This window comes from Anopheles stephensi, unplaced genomic scaffold, assembly GCF_013141755.1.
Source record: "Anopheles stephensi strain Indian unplaced genomic scaffold, UCI_ANSTEP_V1.0 ucontig30, whole genome shotgun sequence".
Lineage (NCBI taxonomy): Eukaryota > Metazoa > Arthropoda > Insecta > Diptera > Culicidae > Anopheles > Anopheles stephensi.
Window position 1 is genome coordinate 111,460 of NW_023405236.1, and position 22,693 is coordinate 134,152.

Here is a 22,693-nt window from a genome sequence, read left to right on the forward strand (position 1 = left end):
TTGATGATGCAACTTCATCCGGTCCTTTTCCGTCGTGTGTGTGTGTGTTGGGATGGGATATTCGGTTAGCTTTCCGGGCACGTACTTCGAGCTCAGGGTTAGCATAAAAACACCACAACACACTACACTGGGTCACCACGCATTTCGTCCGCTCAGCTGGAAGCAGGGAAGCTACGTCTGCAAAACTCATTTCATCCGTCCGGGTTTTTTTTGTCGCACCGTTTCTTGAGGAACTTTGTCAGTGTCAAGTTAATTCTCCATTTCGGTTGTGGGGACACCGGGATGTGTGCTGCTTCGGTATGGTGGGATACATATTTTATTCAATCTACCGAAGGCTCTGCAGTGTTGGGCAGCTACGATGTTCTCTCTCTATATCGCTACAGATACAGAAAGCAAAATCTTGTTAGAGGTTTAAAATGAAAACGTATGCCTTTTGTAAGTTTGTTAATGCTGTAAGCGGATTATTCTCTCGTTCTACCTTTTGTTTCAACATCCACACGGCCTGCAGCAAAAATACGTTTGTTTGAACTTCATTCCAGCTGACGGGTTTTTGTAGTTTAAAATTCAATTTTCTATCGAAATTAGTCTTCCGATATAGTGGTGTTATATTCCCGTAACATGTCAATCATGTTGCTGTGTGCCATATCTCTATGCTCCCCGAAACATGTGAGGTAAATGAGAAAATTCAATTTCCCGTCATCAAGCGCACCAAACTGTGATGTCGAGTGACGTCCGGGTATTAGTGACACTTGCTCATATGCACACCGTGTCAGGGTGCAGCAGTGCGGCCGTCCGAATCAACAGGTTCAATGGTTGCACTTTGCTTAAAGTTCGCCATTTACCAACCTGTCGAAAATTATACAACAAAAAATCCATATTCTCATCCAAAAATCCTTTAACACGTGCTCACTTACGCTCGCCAATGTTTTCGGTGAATTTATGCGCGATGGATGCATTTCACAGTGCAATCCCTAGACGGCTAAAGAAGTTCCTCATCGCTGCCCATTCCATCTCGTTGCGTCAGATGATGAAGAATTCCGACAGCTGCGTTGTGGTCCGGGTCTTCTGGGGAGGCTAGAATGGTTCCGCGTCGGTGTTTTCTTTATTTAGTTTTTTGCTTGTTGTCGGAATAAATAAATTTCCTTGATTGATGTGACGAGTAGATGAAAATGTGGAAGCACCGAGGTTGGGTGAAAAGTGAAATGAAATGGAGAAAAAAAAAGAGTTACGGCTGGCGGAATGCCATCCGGATGTGATGAACTCTGGTCCGGTCTGGTGAGGCTTTCGGTTTTCGTCGTTTTCTGCATGCCAATTGTGTTTGTTTAGACTGCATTTCTAGCTGGCCCAGTTTTGCCTTTCCTTCGTTGTCGTAATGTATTTTGATTGCATTTGTATGCTGTCGGAATGTAATAAATGAAGTAATAAAATTCTGAAAAAATGTTAATATACATTTTTACGATTATCTCATTCGTACCAGAAGTTCATCTAAAGACATCGCGGTGTTTTGATGGAATAATAATATTGCTTTTTGAGCAAGACACATTTGAGTGGTATTTCTATTTTCATGTTGACTCAATGAAGACGAAATTAGTTTTCTGATAAATTGTTATATATAGTCTATTCTTCTTCTTTCTTGGCCTAACGACCTCTTATAGGACATGCCTGCCTTTTCTGGCTTACTAGACTTATTGATTCCACATAGTTGGATAGTCAGTCCTCACTATGGGGGCACGGCCCAGAAGGGATTTGAACCCCGGTCCTATTGTGAGAAAGCCGGCGCCGCTGTCACATATACGGTCCATATTTAATCTCATATGACTAGCTATTTGATAGGACTTTAGATTAATACAACGTAAACAATTTCTATCATGGATTTTTAGAACTTACAAATAGTTTAGGACAACTTTTTTCACGGTTGATCCATGCTCCTTATTGATGATTATTTAATTAATAGACGTTTTCTTAGCCTTAAGTGAATATTTATTATATGGTATGTAGCCAATATTTGTTGGATGTCACCAAATATGAAACAAATAAAAAAGCGTAAGATTTAAAAAAAAATATTACTGCATTAATAGAAAAGACATAAAATAACTCGCTGATAAACCATCGGTCATAGTCGCTCATCCGAGCGTGGTATATACACAGGGAATGTAATTAATTTTTTTTGTTAAATGATAGTGAATAATGTTTGGTATTCCGAATGTGTTTGTTGATTTTGACCAGTCAGATCTTTTTTCTTTCCAACTCTGTCTGGTGACTAAGGCCCAATCACGATTAATCGTTGGATTCAATAGTACGAATATTCTGAGAAACACCGATCAAAGTGATCAAGCCTTTTCGATTTGAATCTACTATACTTGGAACACTTGATGTCACTCTTATCACGTGACGTGATTAGTCGCGTTTACAGCCTTGAACCTTGAACAGTAACTAAATTCCACCCTTGAAAGTTCAACTAAAGAGTTTTCGCTCACAGACACACTGGTTCTATACTTCTGATGTTTATATCATGTATCCAAACCTATGAAACAAGGCACTTCGTTTGTGTTCTTTTGTTTTCCTTTTCTTTTTCTTGGCTTAGCGACCTCTTCGGTCATATCTGCTATTTCTGGCTTACTGGACTTGATACGTAGTTTGGAATTGTCAGCCCTCACTACGGAGGGACGGTCTTGATGGAATTTGATCCCCGGTCCTGATGTATGAAGTCCGAGGCCGCCTTGCCTCTTCCACCGGACATCATCTCGTTCTCGTTCCCTAAAACAATTATTCTTTTTCTTTTCTGGCTCTATAATGTAAAGAAATATTGATTTGCAAATTCTGGCTTCCTTGACCTGATTTTATCCTTGGCTTGATGTACTTAATAACGTAAACTTCTACCTAAATATGAAATAAAGCTAATAGTGATGGCAATTACTTCGTTGATATTTTCCTTAGAAGCTCGCCAATACATCCTACACAATTTAAGTAAATAGTTATTTATTTGTTAAAGTAAAGAGCTCTACAAAGCTTCTGATGCTTCTTAAGAATATTTTATGATGCACATAAACTGTCAAAGTGCTTTCTCATGTTTCTTCCGTCTGAATAAACCTAGCGTGTTGTTGCTTGCTTTGTAGCTCGGAAAAGGGTAGAGATTTTGCTAATTTCCGGGATTGCAAAATCAACCCCACGCTGCAGAAGCTAGCTATCTAATTAAACGTACGATAATCTACTGAAACCGGTGCAGTAAAACTGTGCCAGGTGTTGAATTTAACAGCTTGCAGCTAATTGATACCCGGTTTTATTTTGTACCGGCTCTATCTCTCTAAATTAACATACACAGCAGTCGGGCCGGCAACTTCTGGAGTTTGTGTATCCGTGGTGTGGCCCACTGCCAATGTCAAGATGATGCTGAGTTTTGCTCACTCGTTTTGCTCAGCCGTGGCCAAATGCAGAGTCGTGTGTCATTTGCAATTAATATATAAGCGAATAAAATGGCACGCTGAAGGCGAAAAAGAAACCTTGAAGGGGTTGTAACTGTTTCGGGATGCTAATAAACGTCAGTTTAGGGGTAGCAATCATAACGAAGGTGTGGTTATGAGCGTAAATTAGGTGCAAAATGTTTACGACCGCATGACACAACGCTCTGCCGTTAGCGTAACGACTCCCAGTAACTGCGAAGAAACACAAAGAGAATATTTTTGCGCAGCTTCTTCTGCTCGTTCAGTAAGCTCAGTTTACTTTCACCGGAAATAAATCTAAAATTCGCTTGTTTCGCGGAAGGCGCCGATTGGAAGCCACGAACAAATTAGCGGACGAATCTTTCCGCTAATGGATCGTTTAATTGGGTTCGTGATCGAGAGTGTAGAAGGTGAGGGGGCATTTGGATGCTGTGAGGAGAAGGTGAGCAATTACTACTCCGAAACATTATCATTATCAAACGGTATGCGCAGCGCTTGAACAGCTTTGGATGCGTTTTCCATCTCGCAAAAAGAAGCCGGCACTGCTGCTGCTGGCTTATTCGATGTGCATAATTTCAACAAAGTTTGGCTCCAAACAACACCATCCCAAAAGTGGCCGCCGCCTCGACCACGGTTTATCTCTCTTGTTTGTGCGTGTGATTTATGGTTTTTGGCCCGTCGTTATGGTTGGCGATATGGAGAGCTCTCTTGAATGCAGGAGAGGTGGAAAGATGGGTGATTAATTTGAAACTGAAAACACCTGTTATTAGTGGCGGAATGATTGCTTATTGTAAAACACATTATACCATAAAGCAATAACTTACCGAAACATTGCCAACAGCAAACGGCATCGAACGCAACGCGAGCAATTCTTTCCTGAACAGATGATGTTAAAGTTTGGGTTGTTGTTTATGCTTTTTTGTGCGTACAATTCAATTAATGTCACGTTTTGTTTTTTGATCTATTATGGTATCGTTATAGCCCGTTTGCGCTGGGTTTGTTTTGTAATGATTTGCTCTGGGATGCTTTTATTTTTTGATCTGCTTGTTGCTCAGCCTGAATGATCTGAATGGTTCCATTTATTTTTAATTTTCCATCGCCTATTTTGTATAAAGCCATCACTTATTTGTAGCTTTTGCGCAGTGCCGATATCGTAACCGATGAGGTTCAACCAAGTTGCGATTGTTGCTAGTTGAAAACTAAGCACTTATTTGTGATTATGTGAACCTTGTGATTAATTTTCAATGCGAATGGCATTTCATTCGGGCGCTTTTTACATAAATGAGCGTTATTTTGTACAGTGGTAGTCATAAGTATAAGGCCATTTGCTCGTAAAATGCTTAGAGGGTTCTGATGATTCCTACTAATTATTTAAATTGATCTTTCTTCTTCTCTGCCAAAAAAAGGAGAACAAAATAGTACAAAAGTGTACTGATATCGGCAATCTAATGGCTTACCAGACTTCTTAATACCTCTTGTTTGGATGTTCAATCTTCACTTTCGGGGGAACGGTCCGGATGAGATCCGATCTGATATACTACTGATCCAAAACAATATTAATGACAGCCCGTAGTTATAAGGCCTGGCTGGTTTTTAAATTGAAAGAAAAAACAATATGTCGGAGGACAATTGATTCAAAATTTAATTAATATTTTAACTAGTAAATTGTGGAATTGATCATTATAATCCTCCTACTTAAAGAGGTATAGGTTTTATTCATTGACATTTCGTTGATTTTAGTTTTGTCTTGCAACAATTTTTTCAGTATTTTTCAACAGTATTTTTTCATCCAATGTTTTTATATAAATTTTGATATTAGTTAAAAAACAGAAATTCAAAATCGAAAAAAATTTATTTTTTTTTTCGTTAACAAATTTTAATTTTTTTTGTTAAAATTTTTCAACGCTGGATAAAAAGGCATTCATTTTTTTTTGATCATCACTGTTATTTACTTGAATTTTTAATGTTACGATTCGATTCCATTTTTCGACCAGCACTGTTGGCGCAGAATTTAAATATTTATTGGTTCAGTTTTATTTCTTTAATTAATAACACTATTTTATTTATTTGTTTATTATCATTGTAGAGCTTATAATAATGCCTACGCAACAGACGTATACTCAACAATCCTTTGATGACTATACGTCGTATCAACTCGCACAAGCACCGTCCAACTGATTACAGATGCTGCCGCCACGAGTGTGGTGCACTTGACTGACGGTTTCAAGCGCCACCATCAGCTTTCTTGAGAAGCACGGTCGTAAGATCGTTCAAGAGCAAGGCAACGCGCAATCCGCACAAGAGCTAGGCATCTTCACATCGCTGTATATTCTTATCGGGCGTACGTATTGTAAAATGATGATTCCGGTGGCGATGAACACACACTCCGCTACTACTGCATTAACCCAGCTCGCACGTGCTCTTTCGCGTGCAGAAAATGGTAAATTAATACTGCATGATGATAAAAAATCTTCCTTTTTTATTGCTTCACTCTCTGCCGAGATGTGGTTGTCTTATCAGCGCGTATGGAGATATAAAGCGTGTGTCTTATGGAAAAGTAAAGGTTTTCTTCGATGGAAAATCATTCAAATGTGTAAATTCAAAACTGCACTCGTGTTGAATTTAAGCAAAGGAACAAAAGCAAACAAATACGTACAATGCAGGAAAAGAAGCGTGTAGTAAAATGAGTGGAAAAAATAAATAACAACACGTTTCGTGTACCCCAGAATGTGTAGTGTAAAGCATGTACAGGCCAGGCCGGCTGAGTGCACACACAAGCACACATGCACACATGTACATTGGGCAACAGGAAGGCAAATCGGATTCTAAATTTATCGCACAGCAACGGTTTGGCCGCCACCACTTCTACTACGGTCCTAGGCACCAGCGCTTTCTGTTGGCGTCAGCGCCAGGTTCGCTTTTCCCCCGCTTCCATTTCCACACCTACCCCCCGGCACAGCTGCCCTTCCGACGTACGTTTGTGTGTGAAGCGATGGATGGACGAAGGACCACCGTTCGACCATGCCTAAAATTATCCTCCTCCATTACTGAATTTTCACACACCCAACATGAGAAAAAAGAAACCAAGCAAAAGAAAAACACCCAAAACCCGCAGCCGCAAGACGTGTTGCATTTAGGGTTGTTTTCAGTAGGTTTTTTTTTTGTTATTTCTACAAACGATAGTGGTTGATTTTGTGCCGACAGGAAGTAAAGGCTTTCTCTTCCGGGTGATTTTTTTTTTTACATTTTGTAAATTGTAAAGAGTTGAAAATGATTTTTCCTACAACTGTTGATCGTGAAATCGTAGCAAATCAATTCTAATTAAGATGATGACAAATTAAGAAACTTTTCATTTCAATCTGCAAATAAGATTCTTCTTCCTCTGAGTAATTATTGCCCACAATAGTAAATTCTTAATCAACTACTTGTAGATCGAGATACAGCGCCCCGGGCTGGTATAATTGCTTCCAAACGAACGATGATGTCATTGCTGAGTGGAAAGTTTGTTGTTTTCCTGTTTTCCAATTCTCTCTTGATGAAAACATAGCCGGGAAATTGATACGTTCGAACGTGAACTCCACAATTCACTCTGTGTGTGTGTCGGGTGTGTCTAATGAAATGGGATCTAGCTTCATAGCTTCCCCATAAGGAACCAATCGAACTCGGGCAGTGTTGGTGGTGGTGGTCATCAGTAAAGGAAACACACCACGATCGAACAATGTTAATTGTGGATTAAATTAGGCCCACTACCAATGGGGCCAGGCCTTTTCCCGCCTGCCAAACGTTGCTTTATTATCTGATGGATACTTCATTATCGGGGGCCATTGACCGGGTGTACAGTCCCGGCCGACTCCACGATCCGCCACCGAGCGGAAAGATGCCGGTGCCGTGGCAGGTGAAAATTGGAGTGAAAGTGACCATCACCCCGGCCATCAGGTGTATGTGGTGCTTTTGTTTGGCTTCGGGTATTCCCTTGGATGACAATTTGTTTTCAAATTTCATGCTCTGGGGAGGGGTTGGTTCATTTGTCACCTTCTCGGGGGTGGTTTTCTGGTCTCTGGTCGTCTGCTGCTTATCTTGGATGAAACGCTGGTAATGACAAATGGATGAGATACCTCGCTTTGGTGAAAAAAAAAAAAACTGAGCCGCTCAACAAAACAAACTGGACAAAGTAACGTAATTTGCTTTGGGATAAAACATAATTTACGCGGTGCCCTATTGGTATGAGACATCTGTTTTCAGTCTTTTGTATTGGTGGAATATTATGGACGGAGAGTGACATCATTTTTGGATACTTTCTGATTTCTTCTGATGAATGAGGAAGTTTCTTGGAGAATCCTAACGATTCCAAACACATCGGTTTGGCCTGGTTTCTTTGACTTGATTATACTCAGTAGGATAGTCAGTTGTGAACATAAATATTTTTGCTTGAAGTTTTATTCTATATTTAATTTAGTATTTTTTATTCATGAGAAACGGCCTGGCCGTATTGCTATTTATTTCAGTATTAAGCAGTAACATACCTCAATTTCACCGCAAACATCACATGCAGACCCTAATGAATAACAATAAACGTTATCATCAGTACTACAGCTCAAAATAGACAATTTAATAATGATCCCACCATGTATTGTTTATGGCTGGAAGAAACGTTTCTTTGCAAAATAACGTTTTGGTTTTAATTATAAATAAATAGTTATACAACCGGGCCAGTCTATTAGAATAAAATAACATAAAAACAACACTAGAGCACTTAAAAATGTGAATTATATTAAACTTTTCCGTTGCTTATAACGATCAAACGAGTTAATAATTAAACACTGGTAATTAGAAACCTAACTAGAATTCGTTTGGTTCAGTTATATTTTAAATTGATTTTCGTAGATTTTATGTCCTCAATTCTATCAAATCCATTGAATGTTATGTGATGAATATGCCATAATAAATATTGGAAGTGCATTCATTTCATCCCAGCAGCTCAGAGTAGACAATTTTATACTGATCCCACCAAACTGTTTTCTCTCTTGACCATTTTTTTAATTCAATAGGAATGGCCTTTCCGTATTGCTTCTCTAAGCCATTTCTAGATAAGATTTGTTTTAAACTAAATTTTATTTTATTTGTTCCACAAACCTGTTACAAAATGCATCTAAAATTCCGATATAAATTTATGAGTTCCGCTCCTTTAAAGAGTTCTAATTATTTCCCAACAGCTCAGAAGAGGCAATTCAATACTGGTCCCTTCTTGTTTTTAAATCTCTTCTTGAACTGATCACTGAAGCACACTTAATGTCTCCGTAGCTGAAAAACCATACGGTTTATGCTAGAAGAAGAACGTTACACGATTTCAAGCTGGATGAAATGCCCGATTACGTGACGATGTAAAACGAACAAGATTAAATACTTTGCAGTTAGTGTTTTTTTTCCTTCCATTTCGTGCGCTAATGATGGTGCTTTATTAATTTAAACATCATTTACTAATGCGAATCAACCGTTAACCCTCGGCAACCTGTTTCGACATAGCGGTGTGCCACGGGGTGACGCCATGTCTGTCGATTTCTTTCGTCAATAAATACGAAATCAGCAACCTAGCAGCGCAACCACTCTCGGCATGAATCAATGCTCAGCTGTGTTCTGGTATTTGCCGGATTCATTAGTGCGTAGTTCAAGCGAGTGTGTGTGTATGTGAGCTCGCGTTTTTTTTTCGCTCGAGACAAGCTGATCATCATGTAGTTGCTTCCCAGACGCGCTACGACTCGCCCCCGATCGTAGGAGAATGTAATGATCGTTAGTAAATCAAGTCGTTTTAATGTGCGTGTGCTCTGGGTTGCCTGCTTCCTTCCCGTGCTTTCCGGTCCGGCGAGAACGCCGGAATGACTAACTTTATTTAGAAAACCGTTTAAATGGATTTAGCAGAGCATCATCATTCAGTACTGCCGTCGAAGAAGAAGTAGAGCTGCGATCCTCTGACGATGTACCCACTTTAGGTTTTGGTGGTTGATTACGCGTGTAGCGTGGGGAATCAGAATCCATTTCGTTTCGGAGTTTTGATCCACACTCGCCGCTTCTAGTATGTTGGCGTCCACACTTTCTTGTCCAGAGGCTTAGCGTACTTTGTTTGGAGCCGGAATGGATAATCAACTACCCAGAACGTAGAACAAGGCCCCACAGCTGTACTTCCTGCTCTGCAATGTGTTACAAGACGCTGGGGCGAGGGTCCGCGCTCTGGTTTGTGTCGCACTCGAATGGATTCGATCGTGCTCAAGAAAACTGGAGGAGGAACAGGCAGCGCACTGACGATGGAGTATGAATCACAATGTGCAACCGTGTTGCAGTTGCGCTGCAGCCTTGTTGTGTACAGCTCGCGAGAAGGTTTTTTTTTCGCTTTACTACAGCCGAGTCTTCGAGAAGATGATTGTGGAGCTCTTGTATAGCGCAATTGGGTGTAATTGGCCGCGAGCCGTCGTCACAAGTTGCTCTGTGTGTGTGTGGTTGCAATCGTTCAATTAGCATAAATTGATCTAAACATTCTTGTTTTCTCCAACCTTTACCGTAGCTGATCGTGGCAGAAAAACGGAGCGCCCTCCCACTTATGGATGTAATTATTATTTGCGTTCGATGTGGCTGTGGTAAGCATGAATTCGTTTTGAAATTTATTTCCTCAACCCACATACACCCGTGCAAACGGATTCGTGGCCAAGTTTTTGTCAGTACGAAAATTAAATTGAGCTAAGATCAGCAAAATTGTGTAGCAATGCACTCGCTGTTGCGCGCGATACTTGATGAGGTCGACATATTGTGCTTCAAGCCAATTCAGTTGCATTCACTCCCAATTGCTGTAGTTTGGCTGCGTTCTCATGTACATCGAAAGCATGAGTGAGGGCACCAGACACACCAAACCGGCCGGGTATTGACGGCGCTGTAGCGAGCGGATCACACGCGTGCACAAGCTGATGGGAAGTTGGGTTGGTTTCGTGTTCCACCGCGGTGGAATGCGCGCCGTGTTAAGTTTTGCTGTTACGATTGCTGTAACACAAAACTCACCGATTCGCGGCGTGCAACTGATGACTGCTGTTGTGTGCGGGCTCTGTTCTGTCAGACGTTGCATTTTCAGCTCATCTCCATATAATTAAACGCGCAAGTGGCAGAACGTACGCGATAATAGAGAAGGCAGCAGGCAAGCTTAGACGCGCCTTTTGTGTGCGGCCGGGTCTTAGACGCGTACAGATGCACATCCCGTATCTTCCGTCATTGTGTGTAGTTATTATCGTTTTCTGGACGGTTGAGTCACGACCGCCCGAACGTTCAGCGTAGACGCAAATCCAAGGTGATGTGTCTCCTGCTCGTGCTCCTGCTAATAGTGTTTGCAATGAATAAGTGCTGCAGAAATCTAAGATGATAGCCGTTGTTAGCTAGCAAATAAATTGCATGAGGAGAGTTAGCACATCGTTAAGATTGGTTAAGACGTGAGAATCTGGCAAATTGATGTTAGGAAGGAAGCTTAGGAAGAATTTTTACAAGTAATATAGACATATAGAATTATAGAAACTGTTTCACTATAGAATATATTTCAGTTTTATGGTAGATGCTGTCCAAAATTTACGATACCGAATTTCAGATAAATATGAGATAAAGTCCTCGATGCCACTCACAGTATAGTGCCGTTGTCTGGCAATCGAGTATCCCGGCCATTCTGGCGGATAGTATAAAGATCTACAGCGCCTCCTCTGTCCATGTGGACGGCCTAAAAGGAATTTACGGGCTGTAGCTTTGACGGAGCCAAGCTGGTAGCCTGAAGAGTCTAATTCGCTGTTTGATGGTGAGGTCACTCTACATCTCTTTATTGTAGGGGCTCCTTCATTGTCCTTGGACACATACGTAGTCAAATATCTTTATAAGCATCTTACTCTCGAACGAGGCTAAGAGGGTTTCATCAGTTTTGGATAGAATTTATACCTCATAGGCGTATGCGAATGCTGCGGCTATAAATGATCTGATAAATGATACAGTCCCAGCGTCGACCGTCTCGAAAGGCAATTTGAATGGAGAAACTTCCTCATGCTGTAGTATGACCAGTTGGCAAACAGTAGCCTTACGTCTAACTCAACTTCAATGTAGCTATGCGTACTGACTTTCAAATCAAGCTAGGTGAAGTTTTTCGGTGGTGAACTTCAAAGTTGCAGTCACCCTTGTATATATTATATAGTCTTATTCATTCAACCATCACTGTACCATTTGATGATCTTAGTTAGGGGCTCGGTGACTGGAAAAATGGCCGCCATAAATCTCCCTCCTTCGGTGTCTTGTTAGTTTATAAGATATTACGAAATGACTATAAACTTAACCCGTAATAACGGGGAAACGTGAAGAGATTACCATCCCATCCCATACTTCCTATTGGCACAATTTTCGCGCTCCCATCTGTCATTGGGTTTAATAGTCGATATTTTCCGAAAATACCACCGGATATAAAATTATGCACCGCGTTTTCCAACTCGTTCGATTTTAGCAGCAATCAAGTAACGGTCTGTGCCATGTAGCAGAAACACAAACACACCGCGTTCCAAGTTTTACGCCCAGACACACGGAACGTGCGGTGTAAAATCATCATCAAATCGTTCCATAGCCAACAAAACCACACTTGTATCGGCATTCCAACGCACCACTCAGCTGTTCATGGTCATATCCAGTCCGTCTGTCAGTCATTTCTCGTCCGGCAGCAGCGGGGCAGGGTCTCTGCTTTCTGTGTGTGTGTGTCTCTGTCTGTCTGTGGTCTTAGTCCTGCCATCGTTTCCAACGAGCATTGCTTTCGTATGGTCCGTGCCTCCATAACCGGGTAACCGAGTTGTTGTACGATGGTTCACCCTTCCTCACCGTTTTCGCTACTCCGATGTGGGACTCCCCCATCCGATAAACCGCGGGTGTGGTGCGGATTTATCAATCAAAATTTTTTACGATTACGGCTTTCGCATCGCGCCTCGTGTGTATTATGGCTAATAATAGCAAACGGCTGTAGCGCGAACACTGCCTGGCACCTGGGACACTACCAGCACCGCAATCGCATGTCTCACTGGTCTGTCAGCAGCAGCAGCAGCATCAACGCGTTACCATCATCATTTGCGTGGCATTTGCGTCAACTTCCTCATTCCGGGTCATTCTCGGGTGGTACGGTACACCGTTCCTTGCATCAGAATAATGAGCTCGAATGTGAGGTGCGCGTTAATTAAATCTCCTTAAATAATATCGTAATCACTTCCTAGAGGTCGGCGCAAATTTCTCATTCTCCATTAATTGCGACTGTCAACATCATTCAATTTAGCCACACATGATACTGTCCCAGGGTATCGAATTACCGTTCGTTTTTTTATACGTTCTTAACGTCCTTTCACATCCTCACACACTATATCTCTCGGTGTCGCACTGTGCGTGTATGCTGTTTGCATACCACTCAGGCGCACATTTCGTGTCGCTCGAAGAAAAGATCCTTTGTGCGTCGGTTCCAGCGGATAAGCCAATAACAACGTTACTAAAACGAGAAAAGAAATTATTGATTTAAAGTATCGCTACCATTTCCGACGACGACTTGTTCGACCTGATGGAAAAACGCAAAAATCAAGCCAAGCTTTTCCGAAAAGAAACACTGCTGAATGTGTGTCGACATTGGAAGAGCTTTGTGTTTGTCCTTTACTTCTGTCCCCTTCCCTCCGATAGCTCGGATTTCTCCTTCTGCCTCATGTGACGTTGTTAAACTAATGCCATTTTCAAAACACTCCCAGCTGACTGCCGACACGGTTCGAGAGCCGTTAGCTCCGGTGGCGAAACGAAACCGAACCGCGTACGTTAACCTTCCTTTGCAGAACGCAACGAGCATTATGGTTCCCTTTTGGTTCTTTTTTTTTTCTTCGTTTGCTGAACCTCCATTAAATTATGACACTGCAGTATGCAGAATGTGTTCTACATCTGTGGCAGGCTTTTTTATTATTAATGGTGAAAAAAGCCCTCGGCGTGTCTCGGGCAAGGCATCAGGTGAACTAGACACACCGGTGTTAATGCGGCAACATTAATATCGTCCTAAATAATGCATTAAATTATGAAATCTTTCAAAATCTGGTACTGATGGATTGTTGGCAGTGGGGTTTTAAAGATCAAGACCATAGCTAGATGGTAAAAAACGATAGAAGAAAATTGATCAAAAATTGTCATTGGTGATACTCTTTTTTTTCTTGCTTTTTTGCGTTTTTTTGTATTGCAAAAAAATCGCCCTAATTTATCCCCTAAAACTAATTTGATTAAGTAAACAAACATATTTCGTCTCACACAGGACTATATCCAAATATGCGTTACAAAGCGTTACAAGGCGTTACAAATGAATCGCCTAATTGTTCTTTTCGCCTTACTCGGCATTTTTGTCGCTATATGGCCTAACCCACTATCTGGCAAAACAACAATTAGTAGCATCAGCAGAAGAAATATACGTCTTAATAAGAGTGTGCCATAACATGTTAATTAGTGTGGTCTACGGTTGGTAGTGATGCCTTTGATAACTGGCTGCGCAAGTCCCGCGCGTACTTTTGAAATTAATCTGTTTTTCACTCCAACCCGGTGCACTGCTAATTATTAGCGTGCTGTTTGTTGCTCCGGAGCCTCATGTTTCTTGTGTTGATTGTGTCTCTGGCAAAAGTGGAGCGTTTGTACTTCTTGTCCACAATTTCATCCCCCAAATGGAAAGAAGAAAAAATCCAACGCTGGTAGTGCAAAGGAAGCATGAAAGGAATGCAACACTTCATCGCCATAGCTATGGCCATCATTATCCGGTTGATCACCGGGAACCGAAGAGTACCGTCGTGGCATACGAACTAGGAGGTTATGGTACGGTCGATAACGTTAACAGGAGAGCAAACGTTGTTTTTCGTCTCTAGACCTCGCCTTCTTTTCAAGTACATACTGTTACCGTTTTTTTTTTCTCTCTACTTTTTGTGATATTTTGATGTCTGCTGCGTTGTCTAAGCGTTCCGATATAGCGGTAATGCTTCCAAGCGGAACTTATTCGATCGTGTGGTCTGAAAGACAAAGATAACTTGGTGAAGACGACATCGCACAATAAAATAGAGCGGTAGGGGGTGGTCGTTGAATCTAGATGTTTATATTATTCTCCACACCCATCACAAGTCCATAACTGAACTTCAGAACGCCATCCACGAGTGTGTGTCTTTAAATATAAATCAGCCGGGCTTAATCGCATGGCGGCTAAATCGTTGTCACCGTCGTCCGCTGTCGGTAAAGTCAAAAGCATACAGTTCATGCGGAAATATTTAAGCTCTGTTTTTGGGGAGATAATCTACCGCACGCATCTGGTCGATTGTCCATATTCGTTTCTCCCGTTTTTATCACTCACCCTGTGGTGCGATCTTCTCTCCCTTTTTTGGACAATATAAAGGGCTAAACGTGTGTGAGCGCCTGTGTATGGAAAATACTAATCAAAAAGCAATCAACTTAAAGCCGATTTTACCTCACCAAGTTCTTAAAGTTGAAGTTGCATATCGGTGAGCTATGTTCCAAGACGCGACCCTTCGAATGTGAAGGTAAAGGGGTAAAGAAATGAGGAGAAGGTGCTGGAGCTAATTCCAGGAAGTTCTAACGATTCTTGCCAACCCCTTCATGCATGTAATGCAGATCTACCGTCCGCCCGTTTTAAGGTGGGGTCAATGGAATGTTTCATATCGTATTCGATGAACATTCTGGGCTAGAGAGTACGTGCGTTACTTCTTCGCCCCGGCTACGATGGATGGAAGACACGTGGTAAAGCTTGCGGGCTGCTACTTGCATGATCCGTTAGCTTCAGAATATAGTTTTACGTGTGCGAGTGCACCGGTGCGTGCACTCTTCTTGAAGAGTTCTCCATTACCTTGACAATGCACACCTAAGATGTAGAACGATAGTGTATTCATATTTCATGCTGTAAGGTTTCATGTTTTGGAAGCTGCTGGAGCAACCCAACATATTCATTCGACTTTTTGTTAAATATTCTCTACTTGTGTAACCGTTTGGTAGCTCCTTTTCTGGACAAAGTGAAAACTCAAAACGTGTAGGTTAACCATTTAGCTACAATCTCACTACGTAATGTATGCAACTCACTTTCCGTAATGAGTTTCGGTGCCGTTTTAATGATTCCTCTGCACATCAAGCGTCGTTATGACTCAAAAAGCTCACTGGGTTAAGGGCGCGTCGGTTCGGTCCGGTTTCCTTCTACGGCGGAAGTCTGTTGCTCATCTGTGGCTTACTTCATATTCGCCTTCCTTTCAAACGTACGTATGAGATGTGGAGTACTAAACTTCCCAGAGAAAACGCAACGAAGAAGCCAATGTAAAACGTGGTTTAAACGATGCTGACCCGGCATGAGAGAAACGGAAGGAAGGATGAGTTAGTACGTTCAAGTTGAGGATGAGGGTGTGTGTGTATTGGTTGCAACCTTGGCGAACCGGTTCGTTGCTCTTAATTTATACTACTATTTATCCGCTGTATTGCCAAACACGCCAGCCGTCAAACAGCAGTGGAAGATGGCGATGAGAGATGCGATCTAAAGATGGCGTCCTATTACGATCGTTTGTTAAAACTGTTCCTTCTTTCTGCCTACTTTAATTTCTCGCGCAGGTCATGGTTTTTATAAATAACAGAGATGAGTATTTACCATTCCTGAAAGCGCCAGGAGTAAGAATGCAAACTCCTTTGGTTAACAACGTGACGACGAACACTACGACACTCACTCGAGACGTTGCCGCACAGGTGCAGCAGCAACAACAACAGCAGCAGCAGCAGCAACAGCAGCAACAACAACAGCAGCTTGGCAACGTTAACAATAACAACACCACCACTAACAATAACAACAACAACACCCTCATCAACAACAACAGCATCAGCGTGAGCGGGTCCTGCGGGACACTGAATGTTAACAACAACATAAACAACAACAACAGCATCAACAACAATGGTCAGCCGCAAGTTGCCCGGGCACTGCTCATCTGTCGTCCAAACTCGCATCCCTTTAACGTGAGTATCGTGGAAGGCACTGTACATGCCATGCAGGTATTCGAGCTAGAGTTAACTATCTCTTCCCGTGCTCCACACATTCCAGAACCGGACACTTTACCTTGAGCCGGGTGCCCAAGCTAAGGTAGGACGGTCGGTTGCGAGGATTCGCGTGTCGGAAAACAATGCAATTTTCGACTGCAAGGTCCTGTCTCGGAACCATGCCGTGCTGTGGTACAAAGATGGCCGTTTCTTCATCAAGGTATGGAACGAGCGCTGGAGGATGGTGCGCCTCTCTTGGACAGAGGGAAGTTGAATGGTTTTCTTCTTCTTTTGCGTTTTTTTTAAGGATACGGGCAGCAGTAATGGCACGTTCATCAACAACTTTCGCCTCAGTCAGACGTGTTCCGAGTCGGAACCGTACGAAATCAGCTCCGGCGATATCGTGCAGTTCGGCGTGGACGTTATGGAGAATACGCGGCGCGAAACGCACGGTTGCATTACGGCCACGCTCAAGCTCTTCCTGCCGGACGGTCGGGAAACGAAGGCCAGCCAGAAGGTGGGCATTGGAGGGCAGAGCGCCATCATACCGCCGGTCGATCTGTACCGATTGAATCAGTACATCCAGGAGGCGAACCAACGGGAGCAGATACTCGAAACGAAGCTGATTAGTCTCCAGAAGATGGTCGAATCGACAAAGTGAGTCCCCCGGGAGATATTAGATGAGAGATGAAAAAAGGGAAACACAGTAACGTGATGTGTCGTTTCCGTTTCGGTTTACAGGCAAAATTCCTTCCTCGGCTGGCAGGCAATGATCGACGAGGATCGATTGCTCAGCCGTATCGAAATGCTGGAAAAGAAGCTACAGTACTGCCAGAAAAACATCACCGCGGACAAGCTGCACGACGAGCTGATGAAGCTGGTGCAGGAAAAGGAAGAGTATCAGAACGCGGCCAAAGAGGCTATGTACAAACTGTACCAGGAGCGGCACGAAGCGGTGCACAAGCAGATTTCGCTCGAGAAGGCGCTCTGCACCAGCGAGGACGAATGTTCGTTGTTGCGGGAGCAGCTTAACAAAACGAAACAACAGTTACAGGTAGGGAAATGATAAATGATTCATATTTTACCGGATTGGCATTTAGCGGTTGGTGGTATCTTAATGGTGGTGCTTAATGTCCTAACTACAGGAAATGACCATCTGTATGGATACGCTGAAGAATCAGTACGATGAGAAGGTCGCTTCGAGCGAAGAGCAGCTGAAGGCAAAGGAGTCCGAAATTACGAGTCTCACGCACAAGCTGGATCATTTTGTTGACGTGTATGCTGTAAGTGTGTTTGCCTTGGGAGGAGTGTTTAGTGGTCGCAGATACTAACCATGGCTTATATTCGATTGTTCCCAGATTGGATCATCTGATGACGAACAGCAGCAGCAGCAGCAGCAGCAACAGCAACACCACATACACAGTTCGGCCATGTCAAACTGGCTGAAGAACTCAGATATTAAGAAACTGGAAGGATCTGAAGACATAATTAAGGCCATTTGTAATGATACTGTAAGTACTGTGTTCGAAGTAATGGTATGAACAATTCTAACTGTCCTTTTTTGCTACTTTTCATGCAATAGGAAAACGAGATTACCGGTAGTGATTACACGGAAGGACTGACAAAGCTTCAACGACGTATCAATACGTTTGAGAAAAATTTCACCCTGTTGTTCGGAGCAGATCTGAAATCGGAAAATGGTAAGCACACTCGCACACAGCGACATTGGGCAACGAATCGTTGTTTAAATTGTTCCCTCTGCTACTCTGTCTCGCCGTAGAAACGGACGATCTAGATAACGATGCCACGGTACCGATCGTGCTGACGAGCACAGCCAACAACGTAACAACGACAACCGCCGGTGCACAATCCAAAATGGATGAGCTCGTCGGGGACGCTAGCGCTGCAGAAGGAGACGAGAATGGACCACCAACGCTGCAGGTAGAATGCGATGGCAATCAGAACGATGTAAACAGCACCACTACGCCCATGAATCGCAACGGTGGTGGAGATGGTAGCGAAGACAACGGCACTATACCGATGGAAGTGCGCGCCGGCGTTGATCAGGATTCGCAGCAGCAAACGTCGGACGGAGATAGCGGCACGGTACCGGCTTCCAATGCTGCACCACCGTACGGCCAAGGAGCAACGGATCAGATGAACAAGAACGTGCTCAAGCGTAATCTTCGGTTGATCAAGAACGACTGTACGACGCTGCTGCGGCAAGTCGAGCGTACGATAGCGCAGAAGCAATCGGAGCAAATTATCCAGAAGGCGAAGTATGAAGAGCTGGAAACGGAGGTAAGTAACGGGGAAACGGGGACCAACGCGCTACAGAGGAACGACTGGTGCGAACAAACTTCATGTCTTTCGCAGCTGTTGGCATTTAAGGCGGAACTCGAAAGCCGACCGAAGCAGGATGAGCTGGACCAGAAGCAGCAGCTGTGCGATAGCCTCACCGAAAGTCTTTCCCATCTACGGCACGAGGTGGACGAGCTGCGTACGCTGAACGATCGCTGCCAGCTCGAGATGGAGCGTATGGAGGTTGAGCTGCTGAAGCAGAAAAACATCGAGAACGAAAAGATCAGTGCAATGGCGGCGGCCGCCGCTGCTGAGGAGGAGTCCACCGAAAACGTTTCGATCGTGGGTAAGGAGGAGCAAGAACCGACGGAAACGGAAACGACGGCCAAGGGTGGCGAGGTCGAGCGGCAAACGCAACAGGAGCTGATGATGATGCCGACGACGTTGCTGGTTGTGACGGACAGTGCTCCGATGGCGGAAATGCCCTCGCCGGTGCTAATACCCACCGTGCCGATGGTGGACGTGGAAACGCAAACCGATACACTTCCGGATGTGCCTGCTGTTGGGGAGGAGCCGTCGTCAGCTTGTATGCCAGTACCAGTTCTACCTCTAGCCGTCACATCCAGCACCACCGATACGAGCGATGGTGGCGATATGTCGATCTGCTCCAATCTGGACGATCTGGATGACGACGACGACGACGATGACGAGAAGACGGAAACCATTGAAACGACCGCAATGTACAATGCGGACCATCCTGCGCTGGACCTGTTGCGGAACACGATCGGTGCACCGAGCGGTGTTAGTAGCGTAGAGGACGACGATAAACTGTGTGACGGTAGCAACGGTAATAGTAGTAATAATGGTGGTACTTCACTCCTCACGACCCTGGACGATACCACCGGCAATGGAGCGGTCCTGTCCGGGACGGCCACCACCACCATCGACTATGAGCTGGCCATGATCAACCATCCGGATGTGCAGCGTGAGGAGGAATTGGTTGCCTTCAAGGAGAAGTACTCCCATCTGAGCGAGGAAAACGTACGGCTCAACCAGAAGCTACAGCAGCTGACGAACGATATGAGCCAATCGCGGCAGTGGTTCGCACTCCAGATCGCCGCCTGCATCGTTCCGGTGATGGCCATCTTCTTCTACATGCTGACAGGTGCACGCTCGTAATGGGACCTGCGGTTCCCGGTTGCCGACTGCAGCAAGAGGGCATTAGCGATCGTCGGTCGTTGCTAGCCGCGCCTGGCCAGGAAGCAGAGACAGAGAGAGAGAGCGAGAGAGGGAGCAAGCAAGCGAGATGTGTAGGGAAATTTGTGGAAACGGAAGTGTTGCTTAGTAATGTTCTTTAATTCTATTATTTTTTTTATTAATACTATATTTTGTTGATGTGCAACCAAGTCTTGTAAGGCGAAGCGAAAAGGGACAAAAAATTATCTCGTTATCACACCGTACCGTGTAGTGTTTGTGTAGAAAACGGAAAGCGAAGGAAACGCAACGAAGGTATAGGTTTGTGTTTTTCGTTTTCTTCTCACTTTACTGTTGTTTATGGATATTATTTATTATTATAATTTTTTGTTTTATTGCGAATCCTGTCCACCCCAGCACAAGTGTGTGTGTGTGTGTTTGTCTCGGCTCCGCTGTGCATCATGTGTTCCTGCTGAAAGCGAGTTCCAAACGAAAAAATCTCACAAATCGCGACACTCACTCACTCACACACCACAAACCGAGATCATGTTCGGCTGTACATTCATATAATCGCTACAGCACTGTATTTATTAACCGATTAATCTGATGCTAATTTTATTGACACCAGCAGCCGCCTACAGAACACTGAATACTGAAGAAAAATCAATAATTATAATCATAAGGTTTAATGCACTAATAGTGAAAGGTGGGGGGGGGGGGGGGGCTGCGAGTGTGTGCGTATATCAATAGCATTATGGCGGATGAGAAGAGGAGAACGAGCTGAAGGAGTCCGAATGGTGGTAATACCGGATGTTACGATGAGCAATAGGAGTGTGGTGTAGGAAAACTGTGCGTGTGTGAGTGTGTGTGTATGGAAGAAGCCTGTATGATTGCACATTCGATGTCCAGCGATGTCCACTTGGTCCCGAATGATGAACGTGTGTGTTTGTGTGTCAGCTTACGAACGAATTTGGTAGTGAAGAGTGCGGGTGTCGTCGCTTTGGGTAAGTAGTGCCGCGCTGCACTCTGTCTCCCTTGTAGGGCTTCATTTTGTCTTGTTCCCCGTTGAAAATGCTTGAAGTCCCGCAAGGCCAAATGTATCACCTTCCGGCGGTGGAGGTTAGTAGCCACAACAAGCGATGAGGATCATCGATATTTAGTCTTCTACTAACTCGTACACGATCGTTCGGAATAGGCTAGCTTTTGTAAGAATCTATATAGACCGTAACAGTACGTTCAATACGCTACCACACCTACTAATACTACTACTATTACTACTACCGCTGCTACTAGTGAGAGACTCAACTACCACACACACAACACTACACACACACACATATATATATAAATATGGACATTTACGAAGCAATCGAACAGGAGGCACTACTACTTGACTGGATGCATTTCTCTGAAGAGTAGAATTATTGGTGGCAAATAAAGAGACAGAGAGAGAGAGAGAGAGAGAGAGAGAGAGAGAGGGAGAGATTGAAAAAAGCATGGTTTGGGTTGCTGTGGCCATTGGAAATGCAAAGTACAAAAACGAAAAATAACTGCATAAACGAATGTGCAACAGAGCAGCACAGTGTCGTGAATGCGGGAAAATGGCTTTGATGGTGTTTTATCCTGTTGGTGGTATCGAAAAGGGCACAAAAAGCAGGGCTAAGAAATGCAATAAATCAATAGTCGCCACAGTACAGTAGCAGCTTGAGGAGTTTTCGAACGGTTCGAGGGGCAAACGACGAAGGAACATAGTGATTGTGAGCACCGATCGACGAGGTCCTGGAAGGTAGTAGCTGACTAGGAAATATTGATATAATACTACGCAGATTCGAGATTTCGATTTGAACGGCACACACATTCTCTCTCTCTCTCTCTCTCTCTCTCTCTCTCTCTCATTTGGAGGACACAGTAACGCTTGAGTTTATAGTGTGTATTATATTGAAAGTGTGCGAACAAAAAGGAGTGGGGTGGATCGCAAAACTGTCGAAACTCGAAGACGATGGGCAGTAGAACGAGAAAGCCTGATGTAGAGGAACAGCAAGGCAAAGAAGCTGACGACGAATAAGAACGTAAATAATAAAGATGAAAAAAAGCGATATAATTATAATATAATAATATATGGACGAAGTTTGAAGTGCACGGGCGGGAGTGCTATAATATCACGAACAGAAAACTGGAAAGGATCATATCGGATGATCCAAGTGCTGCAGTTCATCCCCACCGCAGTTCCTTTTTGAAGAAGTGTTCCACACCGATATGAATTTGTAAATTTTCACAAAGATCATGTGACTAACGAGCAACTTATTATCGAGAGATGTCTTGTCTCTTATGTCCAGTGGGCAGTGGTGGGAGATTCGGTAATCGAAAGATTCGAAGATTCAATCCCCAGAAAGATTCGAATCGGATAGAATCCTAAATGACAGATTCGTATTCGTTTCGGATTTGATAGGGGTCTGAAACTGATTCTGATTCCATAGGGATGCGAATCCGATTCGAATTCAATCGATTGGGATTCGTTTACGATTTCATTGGGATTCGATAGGGTGTCGATTGGGATTCGATTAAGATTCAATAAGGATTCAATTGGGTTTTGATCGGGATTTGATAGACATTGGATAAGGGAGACTGATTCGAAGATTCAATCCCCAGAAAGATTCGAATCGGATAGAATCCTAAATGACGGATTCGAA

At 43.5% G+C, this 22,693-nt stretch overlaps 1 protein-coding gene across 15 annotated transcripts in view; it reads left to right on the forward strand.

Moving 5' to 3' along the window:
• The window catches only part of LOC118516470 (sarcolemmal membrane-associated protein-like), a 33,081-nt gene extending 10,963 nt beyond the window's left edge, over window positions 1–22,118 (forward strand). For 14 of the 15 annotated variants that reach the window (XM_036062377.1, XM_036062380.1, XM_036062376.1 and 11 more), the window contains 9 exons: window positions 16,092–16,487; window positions 16,573–16,728; window positions 16,816–17,165; window positions 17,250–17,562; window positions 17,654–17,791; window positions 17,867–18,019; window positions 18,091–18,208; window positions 18,289–18,809; window positions 18,885–22,118. In XM_036062377.1, coding sequence (XP_035918270.1) covers window positions 16,095–16,487; window positions 16,573–16,728; window positions 16,816–17,165; window positions 17,250–17,562; window positions 17,654–17,791; window positions 17,867–18,019; window positions 18,091–18,208; window positions 18,289–18,809; window positions 18,885–19,988 — 3,246 coding nt within the window. In that variant the 5' untranslated portion in view covers window positions 16,092–16,094 and the 3' untranslated portion in view covers window positions 19,989–22,118. Of the gene's footprint in view, window positions 1–9,996; window positions 10,070–16,091; window positions 16,488–16,572; window positions 16,729–16,815; window positions 17,166–17,249; window positions 17,563–17,653; window positions 17,792–17,866; window positions 18,020–18,090; window positions 18,209–18,288; window positions 18,810–18,884 lie in introns of all 15 variants that reach the window. The other variant, XM_036062388.1, reaches the window with a different exon arrangement.
• The last annotated feature ends 575 nt before the right edge of the window (window positions 22,119–22,693 follow it).